This window comes from Coenobita brevimanus, chromosome 65, assembly GCF_032717465.1.
Source record: "Coenobita brevimanus isolate Jiangsu-jjx chromosome 65, ASM3271746v2, whole genome shotgun sequence".
NCBI lineage: Eukaryota > Metazoa > Arthropoda > Malacostraca > Decapoda > Coenobitidae > Coenobita > Coenobita brevimanus.
Window position 1 is genome coordinate 7,848,408 of NC_137018.1, and position 20,000 is coordinate 7,868,407.

Sequence of the window (20,000 nt, forward strand, 5' to 3'; positions counted from 1 at the left end):
GTGTGTGTGTGTGTGTGTGTGTGTGTGTGTGTGTGTGTGTGTGTGTGTGTGTGTGTGTGTGTGTGTGTGTGTGTGTGTGTGTGTGTGTGTGTGTGTGTGTGTGTGTGTGTGTGTGTGTGTGTGTGTGTGTGTGTGTGTGTGTGTGTGTGTGTGTGTGTGTGTGTGTGTGTGTGTGTGTGTGTGTGTGTGTGTGTGTGTGTGTGTGTGTGTGTGTGTGTGTGTGTGTGTGTGTGTGTGTGTGTGTGTGTGTGTGTGTGTGTGTGTGTGTGTGTGTGTGTGTGTGTGTGTGTGTGTGTGTGTGTGTGTGTGTGTGTGTGTGTGTGTGTGTGTGTGTGTGTGTGTGTGTGTGTGTGTGTGTGTGTGTGTGTGTGTGTGTGTGTGTGTGTGTGTGTGTGTGTGTGTGTGTGTGTGTGTGTGTGTGTGTGTGTGTGTGTGTGTGTGTGTGTGTGTGTGTGTGTGTGTGTGTGTGTGTGTGTGTGTGTGTGTGTGTGTGTGTGTGTGTGTGTGTGTGTGTGTGTGTGTGTGTGTGTGTGTGTGTGTGTGTGTGTGTGTGTGTGTGTGTGTGTGTGTGTGTGTGTGTGTGTGTGTGTGTGTGTGTGTGTGTGTGTGTGTGTGTGTGTGTGTGTGTGTGTGTGTGTGTGTGTGTGTGTGTGTGTGTGTGTGTGTGTGTGTGTGTGTGTGCTTTAGTGTCATTCCCTCCCCCTTTATGTGAACTGCATGACTTGACTCCTTGACATGTAGGTAAGTCATGTATGATGCTCGAGGAAGGGGATTATACACCACATGAAACACACACAGCCACACCCATACACATATACATCCACACAGCCACACACCATTACACCCATACACATATATACCCATTGAGCCATACCTACTCTGAACCACATCTCCCCAAACCCATATATATACAAAGCCATGCACTCGTCCATCCACATCTCCATAAAGCCAGTCAACTACAGTACACAGTCTCACCTTCCCATAGCCACAGAGCCACACACTCACACTCACACAGTCAATCATAAATCCATATCTATCACTGCCATCATCACCATCATCATCACCATAATCCTTAGTCGTAATAAGTACATAAGAAGTAAGACGACGCTAGGCTGCAAGGGTTAACGGAATCAAGTGATGTTCTCAGTAAACTAGGCACAGTGACTATGTTCATGGCAGCGAAAAATATTTAATACATGCATCACTAACTCGATCAGTTTGACACAGAATTTTTATATTTATACTTACTACAGCGGATGATTTTGTCCAGGAAAGGAATAGTAAAGAAGTTAATATTCTCTCTTACTTCTCCAGCTCGAAAAGTCTCTCCAAATCTAAATATAATCGCTTAGTAATGGCAAAGATGAATAAAAATTGTCTTCGATAAAATATTAACAAAATCGTAAGGCCTTCTACATGCAGTTGGTGACGTTGTAGCAGGAAGGGTGTATGTTATAGGACAAGACAGTGTTCAGTGTTGGAGGCTGGCTTGCAGACAAATTAGCTAGGCCATCTCCATATATATGAGAGAAGGTGCAGTGTACGAGGGTTTGCCAGAATGAGAGGCCTGGCGCATGTTTGTGGGTGTGTGTGGGGGTGTGCTGGGATGTGTGTGTAAGTGTGAGGATGTGGGAGAGAGAGAGAGAGAGTGTGTGTGTGTGTGTGTGTGTGGGCTTGGTTCGTTTTGTCCCCGCGTGTGTGAGGCTGGAGGAAGAGAAAGCACTTTGTAAATTGTTTGCCTGGAGACTAGAAATTGCCTTTGCCTCACACAGACTCTGATATTAGTGCTCTCTCTTCCTCTGAAGTTGAGAGGGATGAGGCCTGTGAGTGCGAGGCTGGGGATGAGGTCGTCCAGTGAATGCAGGGCTCAAAAATCTGAAAATTAGTGAGTACAGATGTAACAGGAGTGAGCACTGTGAATCCAACCGTACCTAGTGTGAATCCAAACCTGAGTCCAACCGTAAGTAAAGTTAGTCGGAATATTTACTATAGTCGGTTCAATAATAACCAAAAATAACAGTAATAGATAAAGTGAATCCAAAATAGAAAGAGAAGGAAAAGAAGATGAGAGGATGGTAGGATATGAGGAAGAGAAATGAAGGTAGACTGGAGAGTAAGAGAGAGAGAGAGAGGAGGAAGGGAGAAATAATGATGAAGGAGAAGAAAATGGAGAGAGAAAGGTGTACATAAATGAGAAGGAAAAAAGAGGGTCAGAAGTTATATGAAAAAGTAAACAAGGAATCCAAACTCAAGGAGAATGAAATCCAAAATAAATCTGCAAGCAAAATGAGTCCAACCATAACGAAAGTGAATTCAACGATAACTAATGTGAATCCAACCATAACCATAAATAAATTGAATTCGACCATAACTAAAGTTAGTTCAATCATATCTAAAGTGAATACAACCATAACTAAAGCGAATTCAACCATAAAGTGAATCCAACCAATCACTTGTAGGAGAAAGGACTGTGTGTCTGTGTGGTGTATGAGAGAGCGATGCGACGTGTGGGGGATGTTGACTTTGGAGACAGCAAGGATTGTCTAGTGATGGGTGACAGGGAGCTGCTGGACACACACACACACACACACACACACACACACACACACACCAATAGGATTTACTCGCTTCCAGTGTTCACCCAGCACACACACACACACACACACACACACACACACACACACACACACACACACACACACACACACACACACACACACACACACACACACACACACACACACACACACACACACACACACACACACACACACACACACACACACACACACACACACACACACACACACACACACCAATAGGATTTACTCGCTTCCAGTGTTCACCCAGCACACACACACATACACACACACACACACACACACACACACACACACACACATTCACACCTTCATCAAGGATTCTCATGCAGCGAAATGGGAATATTGATGACAACTTACTGTTCTTGATGGACCTCTTTGGGAAGTTCTCAGTATTTGATGCAAGAATTTCCCCTTCCATCCCAAATCACATACTCCCACATGTCGGAATGAGATCTTGATGGAAAGTTGCTATTCCCTTCTTTCGCTTGGGGGGGGGGGGAAACTTGCTTAGATGACTGCTGAAAGAAATTGTCCTTTTGCATGTCTTTACTGTGTGATGTGGCTGTGATACAGACTTGCCACACACACACACACACACACACACACACACACACACACACACACACACACACACACACACACACACACACACACACACACACACACACACACACACACACACACACACACACACACACACGGCTCAGAAAACAATGACTCTCTGTATCAGCATTTAGCTATGGAAACCTACCTACCACAGGCCTCCGTCTCGCTCATTATTTTACTGAAACTATATATGGGTGTTCGATTCACTGCTCACTCTAGTTCCACTCAAGGGCGTGTGACTGGGTATTCTTGCCTTAGATTATTTGGTCTTTATAGCGTAGCCTCGGCCCCCTACCCTCTCGATTTTCTCCTGATTTAAGGGGCACTAAAGAATTCAAACTGGATGAATCGTAGAAAATGTAAGGGAAAAAATTGTCGTTCAAAAAATGTCAACTAATTAATTGAAGTACGTTTTTATTTATTTATTTATTTATTTATTTATTTTTGCTACCTTCACGGAATCAAATTTTGACTGACTGAGAGAGAGAGAGAGAGAGAGAGAGAGAGAGAGAGAGAGAGGAAGAAAGAGAGAGAGGGGTGATAGCCTTCATCAACACTTTCAGTGCAAGATGTCTTTGTAAAGTTAAAAATTGTCAGGAAACAGCAAAAGGAAATAGAGTAAGGTAAATAACAGAATAAAATAGAATAAAAATAGAATAATAAATCAATAAAATAGACGTCCCCTTATCAAAAGGGTATAATAAAGCAATAGAGAGTCTGGGGTCTTTAATCTGCCCCTCCTGACGTGGCATGGAATTATTGGTCTAGAGAGTACGGGTTTAACAGGGTACTAAACCAGCGCTACTTATGAGCCTTCACGACGAGCACGGTCAGCCCTTCATCTTGCCAACACACACGAACACACACACACACACACACACACACACACACACACACACACACACACACACACACACACACACACACACACACACACACACACACACACACACACACACACACACACACACACACACACACACACACACACACACACACACACACACACACACACACACACACACACACACACACACACACACACACACACACACACACACACACACACACACACACACACACACACACACACACACACACACACACACACACACACACACGCCTGCTTTCCTAACCTTAATGGCTCCCATAACTTAGACGGTGAACCAAGACGTGTGTCCTGTCAGTAATTCCTCCCTACTCATGAAGGATAGTTTCTGTCTATCTATCTATCTATCTATTGCCAGACGCCTTAATCCCGTTTGGGGTGGCCACAAACAAATCGCCTCCACGTCGCCCTGTCCCCCGCCATTTCACTGCCCTGCTCCCAACTCACACCCCCCTCTCTCATATACCTCTCCACCCCATCCCTCCATCTCATCCTCGGCCTCCCCCTCCCTCTTCCCCCCTCCACCTCACTCACATACACTCTCTTCGTCAGTCTTTCATCCTCCATCCTCTCCACATGGCCAAGCCACTTCAGTGTGTTCCTCATAACGCTTCCTATCACATCCACATCAACACCACAACGTTTCTTTATATCCTCATTCGTCAGCCTGTCTCTCCACGTGACTCCACAGGCTCCTCTTAAATAACTCATTTCCACTGCTCTCACTCTTGACATGTGTCCTTCCAACAACGTCCAAGCTTCACTTCCGTACGTTAGAGTTGGTATCACAATACTGTCGTGTAGTAACTTTTTCACTTCCATGCTCACTTCCCTGTTTCTTATCACTGCTTTCAAAGAACCAGCAACCTTTCTTCCCTGCTGTACCCTTTCAAGCAATTCACCCTCCAAACCTCCATCCTTACTCATCACACTACCCAAGTACTTAAACGTACTCACATTTTCCAATTCCTCACCATCCAACCTCGCTGTACATTCACTGACTTCACCTCTCTCAAAGACCATCACTTTACTCTTCCCTACCTTCATCTTTAGATTCCGTTTCTTACACACTCTCTCAAACTCATCTACAAAGCCTTGCAGCTCCCCTTCGTCTTCACTCAACAACACAGTATCATCTGCAAACAACAGTACAGGGAGTTTCCAAACACTATCCTCTCTCACCAGGGCCACTCCAACATCCACTACCCTACCTTGTACCTCTTTTATTACCCCATCCATGTACAGATTGAACAACCATGGAGACATGACACATCCCTGTTTCAAACCAACTTTCAAAGAGGAAAATTCACTTAGTTCACCATCCACACGCACTGCAGCCTTCGCACCATCGTACATACTCTTCACAGCATTCAACAACTTCCCATCTACTCCATATATTCTTAACACTTTCCACAATCTTTGTCTATCCACCCTGTCATATGCTTTCTCCAAATCCATGAAAGCCGCATACAACTTCTTTCCCTTCTCTAGAGACTTTTCCACTAAAGATCTAAGAATGAATATCTGATCTACACAACCTCTTCCCTTCCTAAAGCCTCCCTGTTCTTCTCCAACTAATTTCTCTGTTCTTTCTCTAACTCTGTCAATAAGTATCCTACCATACACTTTTCCTATTATACTAAGAAGACAAATGCCCCTATGATCACCACACACTTCTTTTTCCCCTTTTCCTTTGTACAAGGGAATAATTATACCTGACTTCCAATCCTCCGGGACTCTACCTTCCTCCCAGGCCAATCTGCACATCTTCCACATCCATTCTACTACTATCTCTCACACACTCAATCAATTCCTGGGGCTTTCCCCGATTTAACTTTCTTCATTGCTTCCACAACTTCTATCCTACTGATTTCTTCCTGTCTTCTCACCTCCCTCCTTCTCCCAGCCATTCTCCAGCCACTTATACTCGCATTACTTCCATCCTCTACGTTCAACAAATCCTTAAAGTGTTCTCTCCATCTGCTTATTTTTTCTCCCTTCTCCACTAGTAATCTACCATTTTTATCTTTCACTCCCCTGCTAACTTCACTTCCACCCTGTCTTACTCTTTTCACCTCTCTCCAGAACATTTTCTTACAGTCCCTCCACTTTACACTCAAATTCCTTCCAAATTCCTCATCCACTCTCTTCTTACTCTCTCTTACTAATCTTTTCACCTCTCTCTTTCTTTTTACATATAACTCTCTCTTCCGCCTCTCAACTCCTTCCACGCCCCTATTTCTCATCCATTCATTGTATGCTTTCTTCTTTTGTGCCACAGCCTGTTTCACCTCTTCAGTCCACCACGCTGTTCCTTGCACCCCCCTCCATCTTCTCTTCCTTCCATACACCACATCACATGCTGCACATACTTCTGTAAATATCCTAAACACACCTTCCACGTCTCCCATCTGCTCCAATTCATATTTGCCCAATCGTTCCTCCACTTCTCTCTTATACTCTGCCTTTTTTTCATCCTCCTGTAACCTTTCCACTCTCCTTGCAACTACTCCTTCCTCTCGTCTTTCCCTTCTTCTATTCCTCCATCTTACTTGAATTCTAATTCTGGCCACGACCAAGTAGTGGTCAGAAAGTCCACTCCCCAAACCTCTATAAACTCTTGCATCCTTTCGTTTCGTAGGCCATTTTTACGTTGGCTTAAGAGTTTTCGCAATAAATCTCCGTCGGCGATTTATTTATGCCTATTTGCACCATAAAATCCCCTTGTGTGTTACTGATACCAAAAAAAAAAAAAAAATGCACGCAGACACTGAACTATATGAGAAAAAGAAACACAAACACTCTTAATCCGATAAGAAGACGTTCACACACACACACACACACACACACACACACACACACACACACACACCGCTCGCTGGTGCAGTGGTAACGTTCTCGCTTGCCAACTGGTGGACGGGAGTTCGCGCCTCGCTCAGGTTGCGAAAAGTTTCACTGACGAAGTGGGTGGTTACTGTCCCCCTCGAGCAAGGGGACGGGTGTGTGCGTGTGTAAAGGTCACAGCCTTGCCCTTAGATCGGACTATATGAGCTCTCAGCTCCCTTCCGGGAGACACACACACACACACACACACACACACACACACACACACACACACACACACACACACACACACACACACACACACACACACACACACACACACACGCAAGAAGGCCAAACTCAGGGCGTGGAGGAGCCTGAACGCAGCACCAACAAATAGCAATGTGGAAATACCGAGGTCGTTCCGCCGGTGACGAGGGGCATCTCCTCCATGCCAACGACTTGCCACTATATTCCATTTTTTTTCTGGTTGACGAGGACGACAGGTACAGTAAATGAGACCTATGCTTGCTTACGTTCCTCCTCCTCCTCCTCTTCCTCCTCCTTTTCCTCTTCTTCCTCTTTTTCTTCCTCTTGAATAAAACTTTGAGCTTAGTCTTCTTCTCGTCAATACAGCCTGACTTTCAGTGTTAATCTTCATAGCTTATACTTCCTTCCTCACACTCCACCCGCCCTTACTATCATAATTTGTTTTACCCATTTCATGTCTCTCTTTTTTCCCCTTTTGCCATGTAAATTCTAGGGGAAAATTTTGGCAGTCTACCATCCGACCTTGAACTCCCACCTTCATATGGTATGGTCCCTCTGTCATGCCCCACTACCAGCCAACAACCCGTTTCATGTACCATACTTCTCTATGTCCTCCTGATTCATTTCTGTTGCCCTTATGCCCCTCTCCCTCCCACACCCCATTCCCTAGACCTTTCAACCCCCACAACTCTTTCCCTAACTCTGTCGTCCCCCCAGAACCCTTCCCCTAACCTTTATCGTCAACAATCCTTCTTTCCCACAAATGTCCCCCTCCCAGAACCCCCCAGGACAGCTGACAAGGACATAGAAAGTCTTGTCACGGTGCTAGCAAGTCGGATCTCCACTGCCCCAAGTTTTATCTCTTCACCAGTTGCCAGGACGCGGAAAGATGACTCCCTTTGAGCTCCCTGTGCCTGGTTTAGCGTGGATATTTTAGGAGCTGGAGTGAGGGCAAGAGTTCTATGTCCTGTCCTAATGGTTCACTTTATCTGTGTCCCCTGTGCTCTCCCCTATCCTCCTCCCCACAGACACAGACACAGACACAAACACATAGACACACACGGGGAGAAGTCTGGATATACGCGGTTTCATATACTCGCAAAGTCACATAAAACAGTAATGGTAACAGCCAGTACCATACTCACCAAGTCGAAGTTATGCTGCTGTATTCCAAAGCATTCAGTGTGACGAGACTGACCTATTCCCTTGATGGCAGTACATTCTCAAAATCCTCTATTTGTTATTGGGATTTTTTTGTGTGTGTGCTTAAGGTACGGTCGTTTACTCTGAAACCTTTTAATATTCATATCACACACACACACACACACACACACACACACACATTTATAGTTTCCCAGATAACCAATAAACGAAGATAAATCAACTCATTATTCCAAAAACCACATCCCACGGCCTATTCACAAGCTGAGGAGGGGACGAGCACAGGAGAGCAGAGACCATTTTAGCTGCAAGAAAGTGGATGAGAATAGTGTGGCTCCCGTGATGCCTTTATCGCAGAGCTGGCGGGGCTTTCATCGTGTTAGTCACTTCACTCCAATGATGTACTTATGGAGCTTATTTTATTTTCGTTGCTGGATTATTTATACTTAAAACAAGAGAGATTTTTTAACCAAGGAAAGTTAGATGTAGCCTTGATTAATCCCTTCTGTACGAGGGGATTATTCTAAGTTCAGTTAAATCCAGTGATGGCACAAAAATATAAAGAAAAAATACAGCCTTGTAAATGTTTTTTTATTGCTGTTCTGGCCCAGTGTGAAGGTGAACCCTGTGGATTGCAGGCTGAAGTTGTCTTTTTCCTGCTTCTTTTCGTGGACAGGGAAGTGGTTTAGAGACGTGTGTATAGCCAGGAAGTTGCGCCGCCAGGTTATACAGATCCCACCACATGAAGGCGCCTTTCTTCAACACCACTTATAGGAATAAAGTGATTAAGGGTTCGAGGAAGGAAAGACAGAGGAGGAGGACTGAGAAATTATTGACTCAGAAGGTGGATAAACGAGGAACGAAGGCTGTGAAAGTGGAATTAAGAGTCGTATGCTACCACCTGAAATCGCAAAATGGAATTCAGACTCCATTTTTTTTTTTTTATGATGATTTCTGAAGTACGTGGTGATGATGGCATGTATTTGGTCTTCTGGTATTTTTGATGACTTCTCTCTGTAATATGGGATGCAGGCTGAACTACTGTATACTTAATAACCACGCGCGTCCCAAAATGAGCGTCAGTAATTAGGGGTTTACATTCAATTTTCTTCGATTTAAGGTTTAAGCCTGCAGCCTTAAATGTCGACTTAAAAGACCCTGGGTTTGGGCTTTAGGCTCATATTTCATCGTGGTTTTATCGGTATATCGTATGAACTTTTACAGCGTGTGAATCTGGTCGGAAAGAGACATTTTATAATTTTATATTCTGACTGAAGTTAAATGTTGATTGAAAATGCAAAACGCGTGACTTTCCTTTCTCTTTGCATTTCTTGGTTTTCATCAAATTTGAACATTGGGTGAGCAATGTAAACGTGAACAATGGGAGATAAGAGGAATTTAATTATTACTTTGAGAAAGGAAATAGACGCAGATAAAAACTGAACTTGGAAATTTTTTTCTTCTTTCTCTCCCTTCGGTTTATAGAATTATCATCTCTATAATAGCCAGAAGGATAATTACCATCAACCACAGCTATGAGATGATTATGTTGTTTCTCTATTTTTTACGATCTACAGGTGAAATAGATAGATAGATAGATAGATAGATAGATAAATACAAAGATAGATTGTATTCGCCAGCATCACAGCATCACTCATTTTCATCTTGGTCATCAGTATCATTGTCATTAACACAGTCCTCACAAAAAAAAAAAAAAAAAACGGATGTGGTTGCTTGTTCATTTGTCATATCCATCCATCATGCTGTAAGATCGAACGTCAAGCAAAACACACACACACACACACACACACACACACACACACACACACACACACACACACACACAAGGGAGGGTGCTTGATAATAGTCAGCACCATCACCTGTCCACCAAGTCGCTCCACCCACCACCCACCACCCTCAATCCCTCTCATTACCGACTAAAAGGAATCTAATCTCGCTTCTTAGCAAGGTCACTGGATCGCTAGAGGAGTGGAAAGGTCAACTCATACATCACTGGAGAGGTCAGGACACACAATCTCGATTCCATACTGACTCTCCCGGCTGTGGATTAGGTCGAAATGAGGACAGAAACTGGGTCGCACATTTTGTTACGAACCTGGATTAAAAAGTTTTAAAAATGTTTCTCGCATGCAGTGGTTCCAAAAATGCATTGGCCATTAAAAGGAGCTTACCAAATCAAAGTTAATAATAATAATAATAATAATAATAATAATAATAATAATAATAATAATAGTAATGATGCTGCTAATAACGGATACGGCTGGCTGTTATCGTTTTGTACGTTATTTATGCAGATTGTGGTGATACTGGAAGAATTTAAGTACCACTGGAGAGGACGGCAAGGCGAAATAAGCCAAATGAATCGCTTAGGATGAGGTGCTAGGGAGCTTCCTTTACCGACGAGAATACAGGTCTTGGTGTGTGTGGAACTGAGGATGGTGGGAAATGCGAGTAACTTTTTTTTATTTTAAACAAAAAATAAAAAAAAAATGTCCCTTTTTGTACTTCTTTTGGTGGAATGTATGATGATGATGATGATGATATTGTTGAAAAAATACTATCCTCTTTTCTAACTTCTTTTGGTGAAATGTGGGATGATGATGATGATGATGATGATGATGATGATGATATAATGTCCCTTTTTCTAACTTCTTTTGGTGAAATGTGGGATGATGATGATGATGATGATGATGATGATGGTGGTGATGAGCATAAGTAAAGAAGTACGTTCACAGCACAATATATAATCGACACAGGTATTCACAGCCAAGTAATTAGCATCACTGTAGCCTATTGATTTTATTCACCTGGGAATGACAATGGTAAAAGTAGATTTGAAATTTAATCACACTAGAAAACTTTAAAGACTGCGAAAAAAAAGTTGAATATAATTTTTAGCTCTAGAAAAATTAAAAATAAAATATTGCGAAAAAAAAAATTAATATAGTTACTGAAATGCATCACCCAGCGACTCTCGTAACCAGAGAGAGAGAGAGAGAGAGAGAAAGAAAGAAAGAGAAGAAGAAGAAGAAGAAGAAGCAGAAGAAGAAGAAGAAGAAGAAGAAGAAGCAGAAGAAGAAGAAGAAGAAGAAGAAGCAGCAGAAGAAGAAGAAGAAGAAGAAGAAGCAGATGAAGAAGATAGAATTTAAAAAAAAGATATATATAAAATGAGAGTAAATGGAAAAATGATATGAGACAGACAGAGGGACAGACAGAAAGAAACAGAGAGACAGAGACATACACAGAGAAACACACAGACAGAGACAGAGAAATAAGGGACACACAATCCCATCCCAAGCTGGCGTGTAGCATGACCCGGCCAAATTATAAACACTGCAGTCCGGGAAATGTGGAAGGCTGCGATGGGGGATTATTTGATTCCTGTTAAGCTGGCCGGGGGAACACTCCGATTATGAGATTTACCCCGGACGCGCCCTAATCCCGCTAATATTAACACGCTGGGGTCCGCTCGGCTAGGAATTGGGGAGGATGTGTTTGGGGATGTTTGTTTGCCCTCGCCTTTGTTTTTGTAACGCAAATTGTGTTGTACGGATTCAATCAGGAGGCTTCGCTTGTTCGTTTCCACCTACCGGTACGTCGCGTGGTGGTAGGTATACGGGAGCGGTGCCTGGTTATAGTCTGATTCCCGCCCGCTTGCGGCTTAGGTGTGACCCGCACCTGTGGACAATGGTGCCACGTTTCCCCAACTTGCGATGTGAAACGGAAGCTATTTATGTACAAGGCATCACAAATTCGATAAATTCAGATGAATAAAACTTACACTTGTGTATTTTGATGGATGAATCAACAGTAATCTTATTATGCATAAAATATTTATACAGTAACACAGAAACATGGCATACATATTGTACAGTGTTGCTAAAAGATATTGTAGTCACTTTTAATGGTTTTTAGCGTAGTTTTAGGGTGGGTAATAATATCACAGTTATGGATATAAGAGAATGAGCCTGAAAAAAGAAGAAATATGCCAATATCCAAAGTAAAAGAAATAATTCATATAATTCTTGTGAGTGGCAGCACTGACAGATAGCTTCCCTACAGAGAGAGAGAGAGAGAGAGAGAGAGGGAGAGAGAGGCAGGAGAGGGGCATGCATTGAATGCATTGTCGGCATCACTAAATATAACAAAACCAAATTCACAAATGAAAGCACAATTATAAATAACTTATAAAAGAATCAAAAGTACTCAGGGTGGCTCACATTTCCCGCCATGTGGTAGGTGATTCCAGGCCCCCTTCCCCGTCCCTCCCTTCTTAATCCCTCCTGGGTGTCTCAGGTACAAAACCCCTTAACACTTCCCCAACCCCCTGGACCACCACCCCAACAAACCCACATCCACACTCCCACCCACACCTACACCCACACCCCACTACGTCGGGGTGTATGAATCAGTAACGTAACAAACCTCTCAGCAGACAGTAACTTTGACACTCCATCTACTACTTAATATAACAAAACCAAATTAACAAATGAAAGCACAATTATAAATAACTTATAAAAGAATCAAAAGTACTCAGGGTGGCTCACATTTCCCGCCAGGAGAGAGAGAGAGAGAGAGAGAGAGAGAGAGATAACGGTATAGAAAACGTGGCAACACTGTACACAGGTGCGGGCCACACCACAGCCGCAAACGTGCGCGAGTCCTACTATAGCCTCCTGTTGTTGTTGCTGATCGTGGAGAAAGATGTTTATGTGGACCTTAATCACGCCTACGTTATGACTTTCATTTTTGTATAAGTCTTGTGTTCACAGGTATATGGAAGCGAGGAGTGATTTTCTTTTTATACTCACAAATTAAAGATTTAATTCAGACCTTCACTACGTCCATATTAAACTGTCTCCTTTGGTTTGTCTAATTATCAAATCTCCATCGTAAATGCTGTGTAGGAACAAGAGAAGTACACTAGAATTTGGCGCTTTTCTGTTTTTCTGCCACCTGTTTATTTCACTTGGCTATAGGGAGATTTTTCATAGCAGAGGCGTTTCCTGAAGATCATACTCAATCCCTTCACTGAGCTAAGTTCCTCCAAAGATCAATGAAATCGTCTGGAAGGAGCAAGAAGCAAGTGAAAAGATTGGCCTTTCTCTGTGGTTCCTCTACCATCTCAGTACGTTCCTCCAAAACATACCTGTCATATTCAGATCCGTGTATTTTCCGACGTCTTATCATGTGATGCGTGTCCTCCTCGACAAAATAATCTCCAGACGTTTCCATCTCTACTCAGCAACGACCCATCGCCCTAAGACATACACTCACCTCTCTTATATATGCCCAAAAAGTTCAGCTCTCAAACTGAACGATATACCGATGTTAAAACTTCAGAAGTAGCCTAGTTGTTATAATGAGCAACGAACATAATAAAGAATAATTAGAAGAAGGGCGTCTTTGTTCTGGCGTATACTTCTTGAGGCAGAGATCTTGAGATGCAAAGTAGTATTTCATTACAGAAACAGGTTGAATTTCATTTTTTTTTCCTTAACTGGCTTCACATCCTACACCTCACGCTTCACATCTGTAATTATTGTAACTATAGCAATCCATAGGAGAACCACTGCAAAGATTCTGCTTCTCATCAGAGGGAGAGTGGTAGCTAGAATTAAGCTATACCCATACTGGAAAAGCACGCAACGGGAAGACATGCCTGTAGTGGGAGTAACATGGGTTAAAATCGAAGTATTGTAATGGATATGATAGTGCACGTCAGTCTCATGGTATCAGTTTAAACAAGTATGAATTTAAGGAAACATACGACAGGACACACTACCAGCATCTACTTCAAATGTCCAACAATTCTTGAACCCTGCACCTTGGACTCGAAGCACACGCAAACTGCAAAACGGACACAGGAGGACCAAATCACCATTGCTTCCCCTTCACATCCATCACCTCAAACGTCTCTCACCGCACCTGGCATTGCACTCTCGTCAGTTTTCATCTCGCTCTTTCTATTTTTTGCATTTCCAACATTTCACCTCACGCCTCTTACTCCACATCTTCAGCCCCACATCTCACACCCCTGACAGATGTTTATCCAGTTCACTCCTCACCTTCGCTCTTTTTCCCCCACTTTACCCTCCCATCCATTTGTGTAGTTTGACCCACTCTCTCCCACACGTTCCTTAAAGTCTACCCACGCACGCCCACACGTTCCTTAAAGCCTGCCCACGCACGCCCACACGTTCCTTAAAGTCTACCCACGCACGCCCACACGTTCCTTAAAGCCTGCCCACGCACGCCCACACGTTCCTTAAAGTCTACCCACGCACGCCCACACCAGCATCGCACTGTGGCCCCGTACTTACCACGCCCACCTGTCTCCTTTGCTGTCCCCTTCACGTCCTCACTTTCATTTTCAGCCATCCACTCGTCTAGTAAAGCACTTCACCGCTAAGTTTCCTTTATCTTTGTATGTGATGACTAGTAAGCTTTATGTTCCTTGTAGGGGAATAATGCATACAATTCTCATGTATGTTTAACCCAAACATTTATAATAAAGGTTCTGGTACACACACACACACACACACACACACACACACACACACACACACACACACACACACACACACACACACACACACACACACACACACACACACACACACACACACACACACACACACACACACACACACACACACACACACACACACACACACACACACACACACTACACACTACACACTACACACTACACACACACCCTACACACTACACACTACACACTACACACACACCCTACACACTACACACACACCCTACACACTACACACACACCTCTTTACAATGTCCGACCTGCAAATGACTTGAAATAAATCCTAACATATATACCAAGCAATATAGGGTAAACCTGCACACCACTTCCCATGCTAATTCTTCCTGCCCACACAACAACTCTCATCCCCACTTGGGTTCCCTGGCTCCCTTTATTTTCCGACCCAGGAGTTAAGGCACACAGTATAATCAGCGTTCATCTTCCTTTACAGCCATCTTCCTTCAAAATAATTATTGTCTTAGGCTTTCTTTTCCTCGCTTTCTCGTCTGCCTCTACCTTCCTTCTAGTCTTAATCTTTCTCTCTCTCTCACTTTCTTGTCTGTTTCTTCCCTCCTACTCGTCTTAGCCTCCTTCTTGCTCACATTTGCTCCCTCTCTTTCTTCCTTCCTACTTTGTCTTCTATCATCTTGCTTTTCCTGTTTCTCAATTATTCTCTTCTGCTTCTTTCTTTCTCGCGTTCATCTCTCTCTCAAATCTTTTTCTTCCTTCCTCGTCTTCTTTATCATTTTGCCTTTTCCCTTTCTCCCTTTCTTTTCTTCCATTCTTCGTCTTTATCATTTTGTCATTCCTTTTGCCCTATTTTCTATTCCCTCCTTCGTTTCTTCCTCCTTTCCTTAGTTTTTGTCACTTTCCATGTCTTCTTTCCCACGTTCCTCTATTTTGCTTTATCTCTTTTTATTATTATATTTCCTTCTTATTCACTTTCCCCTAATCTTTTTTACTTATCTTGCCTTTTCTTCCTCGCTTTCTCTTCTTCCTCTTCTTTCCTCCTCTTCTCCTTCCTTCTCCTCTTTGTCGTTTTCCTTTCCTTTTTCCTCCTAATCATCTCTTCCTCTTCCCTTCCCTTCTCTAGGACCTTGAGTTTCATTTCCCTTTCTCTATTTCCATTTCCTCCTCCTCCTCCTCCTCTTCCTCCTCTCTTCTTCCCTCTTCTTGCTTTCCCTTCCTATTTCTCTCTCTCTTTCTCTTATATCCTCTTCCTCTTCTGTTCTTTTCTCTCTCATTCTCTCCTTCCTCCTTCCTTTGTCATAAATCTTCGTTGTGTTTCGTTTCTTCTTTTCCTTCTCGTATTTCTTGGTGGCTTAACGCTTTTCCCATTCTCTCTCTCTCTCTCTCTCTCTCTCTCTCTCTCTCTCTCTCTCCCCCTTTGTGTTTGTCACATATTCACTTCACGGTTTTCAAATTCTCACTCTATTTTCTAACTCTGCATTCTCTCTCTCTCTCTCTCTCTCTCTCTCTCTCTCTCTCTCTCTCTCTCTCTCTATTTCGGCTTCCTTATACCTCTTTCCTCCATTTCCTTTTTTCTCTCTCACATTTACCTCCCATTTTTTTCTCACTCCCCCCCCCTCTTCGCTCCTCTTTCTCACAGTTTCCTTCCTTTCACCTCCTCTCTCTATCTCTTTTCTTTTTCTCTTTATTTTTTATATTTAATTCTTCATTCCTTTTCTTTAATTATTGGTTAACACTCACGCTGTATTCACCCCTTTCTTATGAACTCTCTCTCTCTCTCTCTCTCTGCTTTAATCCCCTTTGCTGTCCTAAATCTCTTCCTCCTTCCATTTATTTCACTGACTTCGTTTCATTGTTCAGTTCCTTTCACTCAAGTTTTTGCTCTCTCTCTCTCTCTCTCTCTCTCTCTCTCTCTCTCTCTCTCTCTCTCTCTCTCTCTCTCTCTCTCTCTCTCGTTGCTTTTCCCTTTCCTCCTCGCCGCTCTCTCATTTTCTCTCTCTCTCATTATCCCGTTCATTCTAACGCTGCTTCGGTTTTCCCTTGCTCATTGCCCACCCCCCCTCTCTTTCTTTTCTTTCTCCCTCCTCTCAGACCTCTCTAAGACACGCCATCTCTACATTCATTTTCTCAAGACACAATGGACTCTCCCTCGTCTTTCTCACAGTGGCTCTCCGCCGCTGTCGAGTTGCTGTTGTTCTCCACTCCGGCCCCTTGTTTGTTAGCAGAGGCAGTGGTGCTTGTGAAGTCCTGCCATGTATGTTTGTGAGTTCGTCCATCTGTCTATCTATCTATCTATCTGTCTATCACCCTGTCTATCTATCTATATATATATATATCTATCTATCTGTCTGTTTCTATATGTCCGGCTATCTGTCTGTCTGCCTGCCTATTTCTATGTCTCTCTCTCAGTCTGTCTGTCTGTCTGTCATCCATCTATATCTATACCTTCCTGTCTATCTATCTGTCGGTCTGTCAGTCTTTCTATCTGTCGGTCTGCCTGTCTGTCTGCCTGTCTGTCTGTTAGTCTGTCTGTCTTAATGGTTCGAGTTTGCCTGAGAATTACTATTTTTTCCCCACTTCGATACATAGGGAGTCAGTTTACGATGTTCGTCAATGATTATATATGTATTTTGTGTGTATGTGTGTGTGTGTGTGTTTATTTTTTCATGTAATTCATATATTTTGTCCAGGTCTCACTGTCATATATTTGGTGTGTGTGTGTGTGTGTGTGTGTGTGTGTGTGTGTGTGTGTGTGTGTGTGTGTGTGTGTGTGTGTGTGTGTGTGTGTGTGTGTGTGTGTGTGTGTGTGTGTGTGTGTGTGTGTGTGTGTGTGTGTGTGTGTGTGTGTGTGTGTGTGTGTGTGTGTGTGTGTGTGTGTGTGTGTGTGTGTGTGTGTGTGTGTGTGTGTGTGTGTGTGTGTGTGTGTGTGTGTGTGTGTGTGTGTGTGTGTGTGTGTGTGTGTGTGTGTGTGTGTGTGTGTGTGTGTGTGTGTGTGTGTGTGTGTGTGTGTGTGTGTGTGTGTGTGTGTGTGTGTGTGTGTGTGTGTGTGTGTGTGTGTGTGTGTGTGTGTGTGTGTGTGTGTGTGTGTGTGTGTGTGTGTGTGTGTGTGTGTGTGTGTGTGTGTGTGTGTGTGTGTGTGTGTGTGTGTGTGTGTGTGTGTGTGTGTGTGTGTGTGTGTGTGTGTGTGTGTGTGTGTGTGTGTGTGTGTGTGTGTGTGTGTGTGTGTGTGTGTGTGTGTGTGTGTGTGTGTGTGTGTGTGTGTGTGTGTGTGTGTGTGTGTGTGTGTGTGTGTGTGTGTGTGTGTGTGTGTGTGTGTGTGTGTGTGTGTGTGTGTGTGTGTGTGTGTGTGTGTGTGTGTGTGTGTGTGTGTGTGTGTGTGTGTGTGTGTGTGTGTGTGTGTGTGTGTGTATACTGTTCTCGTCAGTCATACATACCGTCGAAGCATGTCCATCTACAAGTACAATGCTACCCTTGTCGACCTATAATAGTGTTACCTATCATAATCATACGCTTCTTTACACACTCCCACCAAACAACATGAGCTGAGATGCTGTGTATAATTTCCAAGGTTTAGTCATTTGGGAATCGATGCGTGCCTCATTTCACCTGTCAGTCTGTTGATAATTCTACTTTTATTTACTTCCTACCTGGTCGAATTTCTGGATTCCTCACACCTGCAGCTTAATTGGAAAATAGCGTTGGTTTGATTACACTTTTGATGTATACTGTTCAGGTATACTCAATTCCAGCAGTGAGTGAGAGGTAGGGGAGGGGAATGAACTTCTGTATATGACTGTATGGGGATGGTCAAAAGTTAGTCTGCTACCACACTGCGTCTGCCTCACCATCAGAGCTCGTCTCTACCTCCCTAATGCATCATATCAAAGAAATTCATCTATGGCCAGATAAACATGCCCAGCTTCTCCCAGCTTAGGAATTAACAGAGGGAAATGAAAAGTAGAAGAGGTGAAACTTTAGCCAGTCGAGCAAAATAGGAAGCAGGAAGTAGAAGTGAAATATTAGCCACCATAGGGAGGTGAGATGTAGAAGAGGTGAAATCTTAGTTAGTCATGAAGAGCAGATGACGTGAAATAATAGCCAACAAAGGGAAGTGAAAAGTACAAGAAGTGAAATATTAGCTAGCAGAAAGAAGTGAGGTGAAATATTAGCCAGCCGAGGGATGTGAGAAGTAGGAGAGGTGAAATATTTGCCAGCCATGAGAAAAAGTGAAATATTAGCCAGCAGAGAGAGGTAAGAAGTAGACGAGGTGAAATATTAACCAGCAGAGGAACGTAAGAAGCAGAAGTAAATATATTAGCCAGCCAATGGAAATGAGAAATACAGAGGGCGTGAGAGGTACAAGGAGTGAAATACTAACCAGGAGAGGCTGTGAGGGTACTAGAGGTGAACTATTACACGACACAGCCTTGCACCGGTATCAGTAGCTCCAGTGTACAAGAACGTCTTTTGCTCGAGTCTGAATCTCCGTGAACACAACTCTCAGGCAACTGAAAAGAATTCTGAGACAAACGGCCTTCGTTTCCGTTCTCAATTTTTCTCCCTCTCTCTCCTCTTGCTCTTACCCCCTCGCGTCCACTAAAGAGTTGAGAGTCCCGCTACTGCAGGTATAATCGTATTTCTTTGCCTCCCTTAACACTGATTGCATCTTGATTCATCCCACACCATCACCGCTAACGATTTTATGATGTGAATGCTGTCTCAAGCTGACGGAAATCCTTGTTGTCATGTGTTTAAAAATGACCATTAAAACTCATCTTATTCTTACGAAGTTATCGACATTAGTCGCATTTCTTTGCCTCCTCTGATTGCATCTTGAATCATCCCAGACCATCACTGTTGACCATTTAATGCTTTGAATATTCCCTCGAGCTGAGAGAAATCCTAAGTGTCATGGGTTTTAAGAATGACCATCAAAACTGCCATCCCGATCTTAGGAATATCACCTTCAATACCGCCATCTTAAACCTTTGGAATATCACCACACTTATCTCACGAAGAGCAGAAAGAATCAATAGGAAATTAATCAGCAACTTGCCAGGAAACTCTGACACTGGTTTTGAGATAGTGTTTTTAGATCTTTCGA

The 20,000-nt window shown here is 43.2% G+C and overlaps 1 protein-coding gene across 1 annotated transcript in view; it reads right to left on the minus strand.

The window, feature by feature from the left end:
• The window catches only part of LOC145404882 (glutamate receptor ionotropic, kainate 2-like), a 109,653-nt gene extending 94,899 nt beyond the window's left edge, over window positions 1-14,754 (minus strand). The window contains exon 1 of the mRNA XM_080276383.1: window positions 14,593-14,754. Coding sequence (XP_080132509.1) covers window positions 14,593-14,754 — 162 coding nt within the window. The remainder of the gene's footprint in view (window positions 1-14,592) is intronic.
• Between the last annotated feature and the right edge of the window lie 5,246 nt (window positions 14,755-20,000).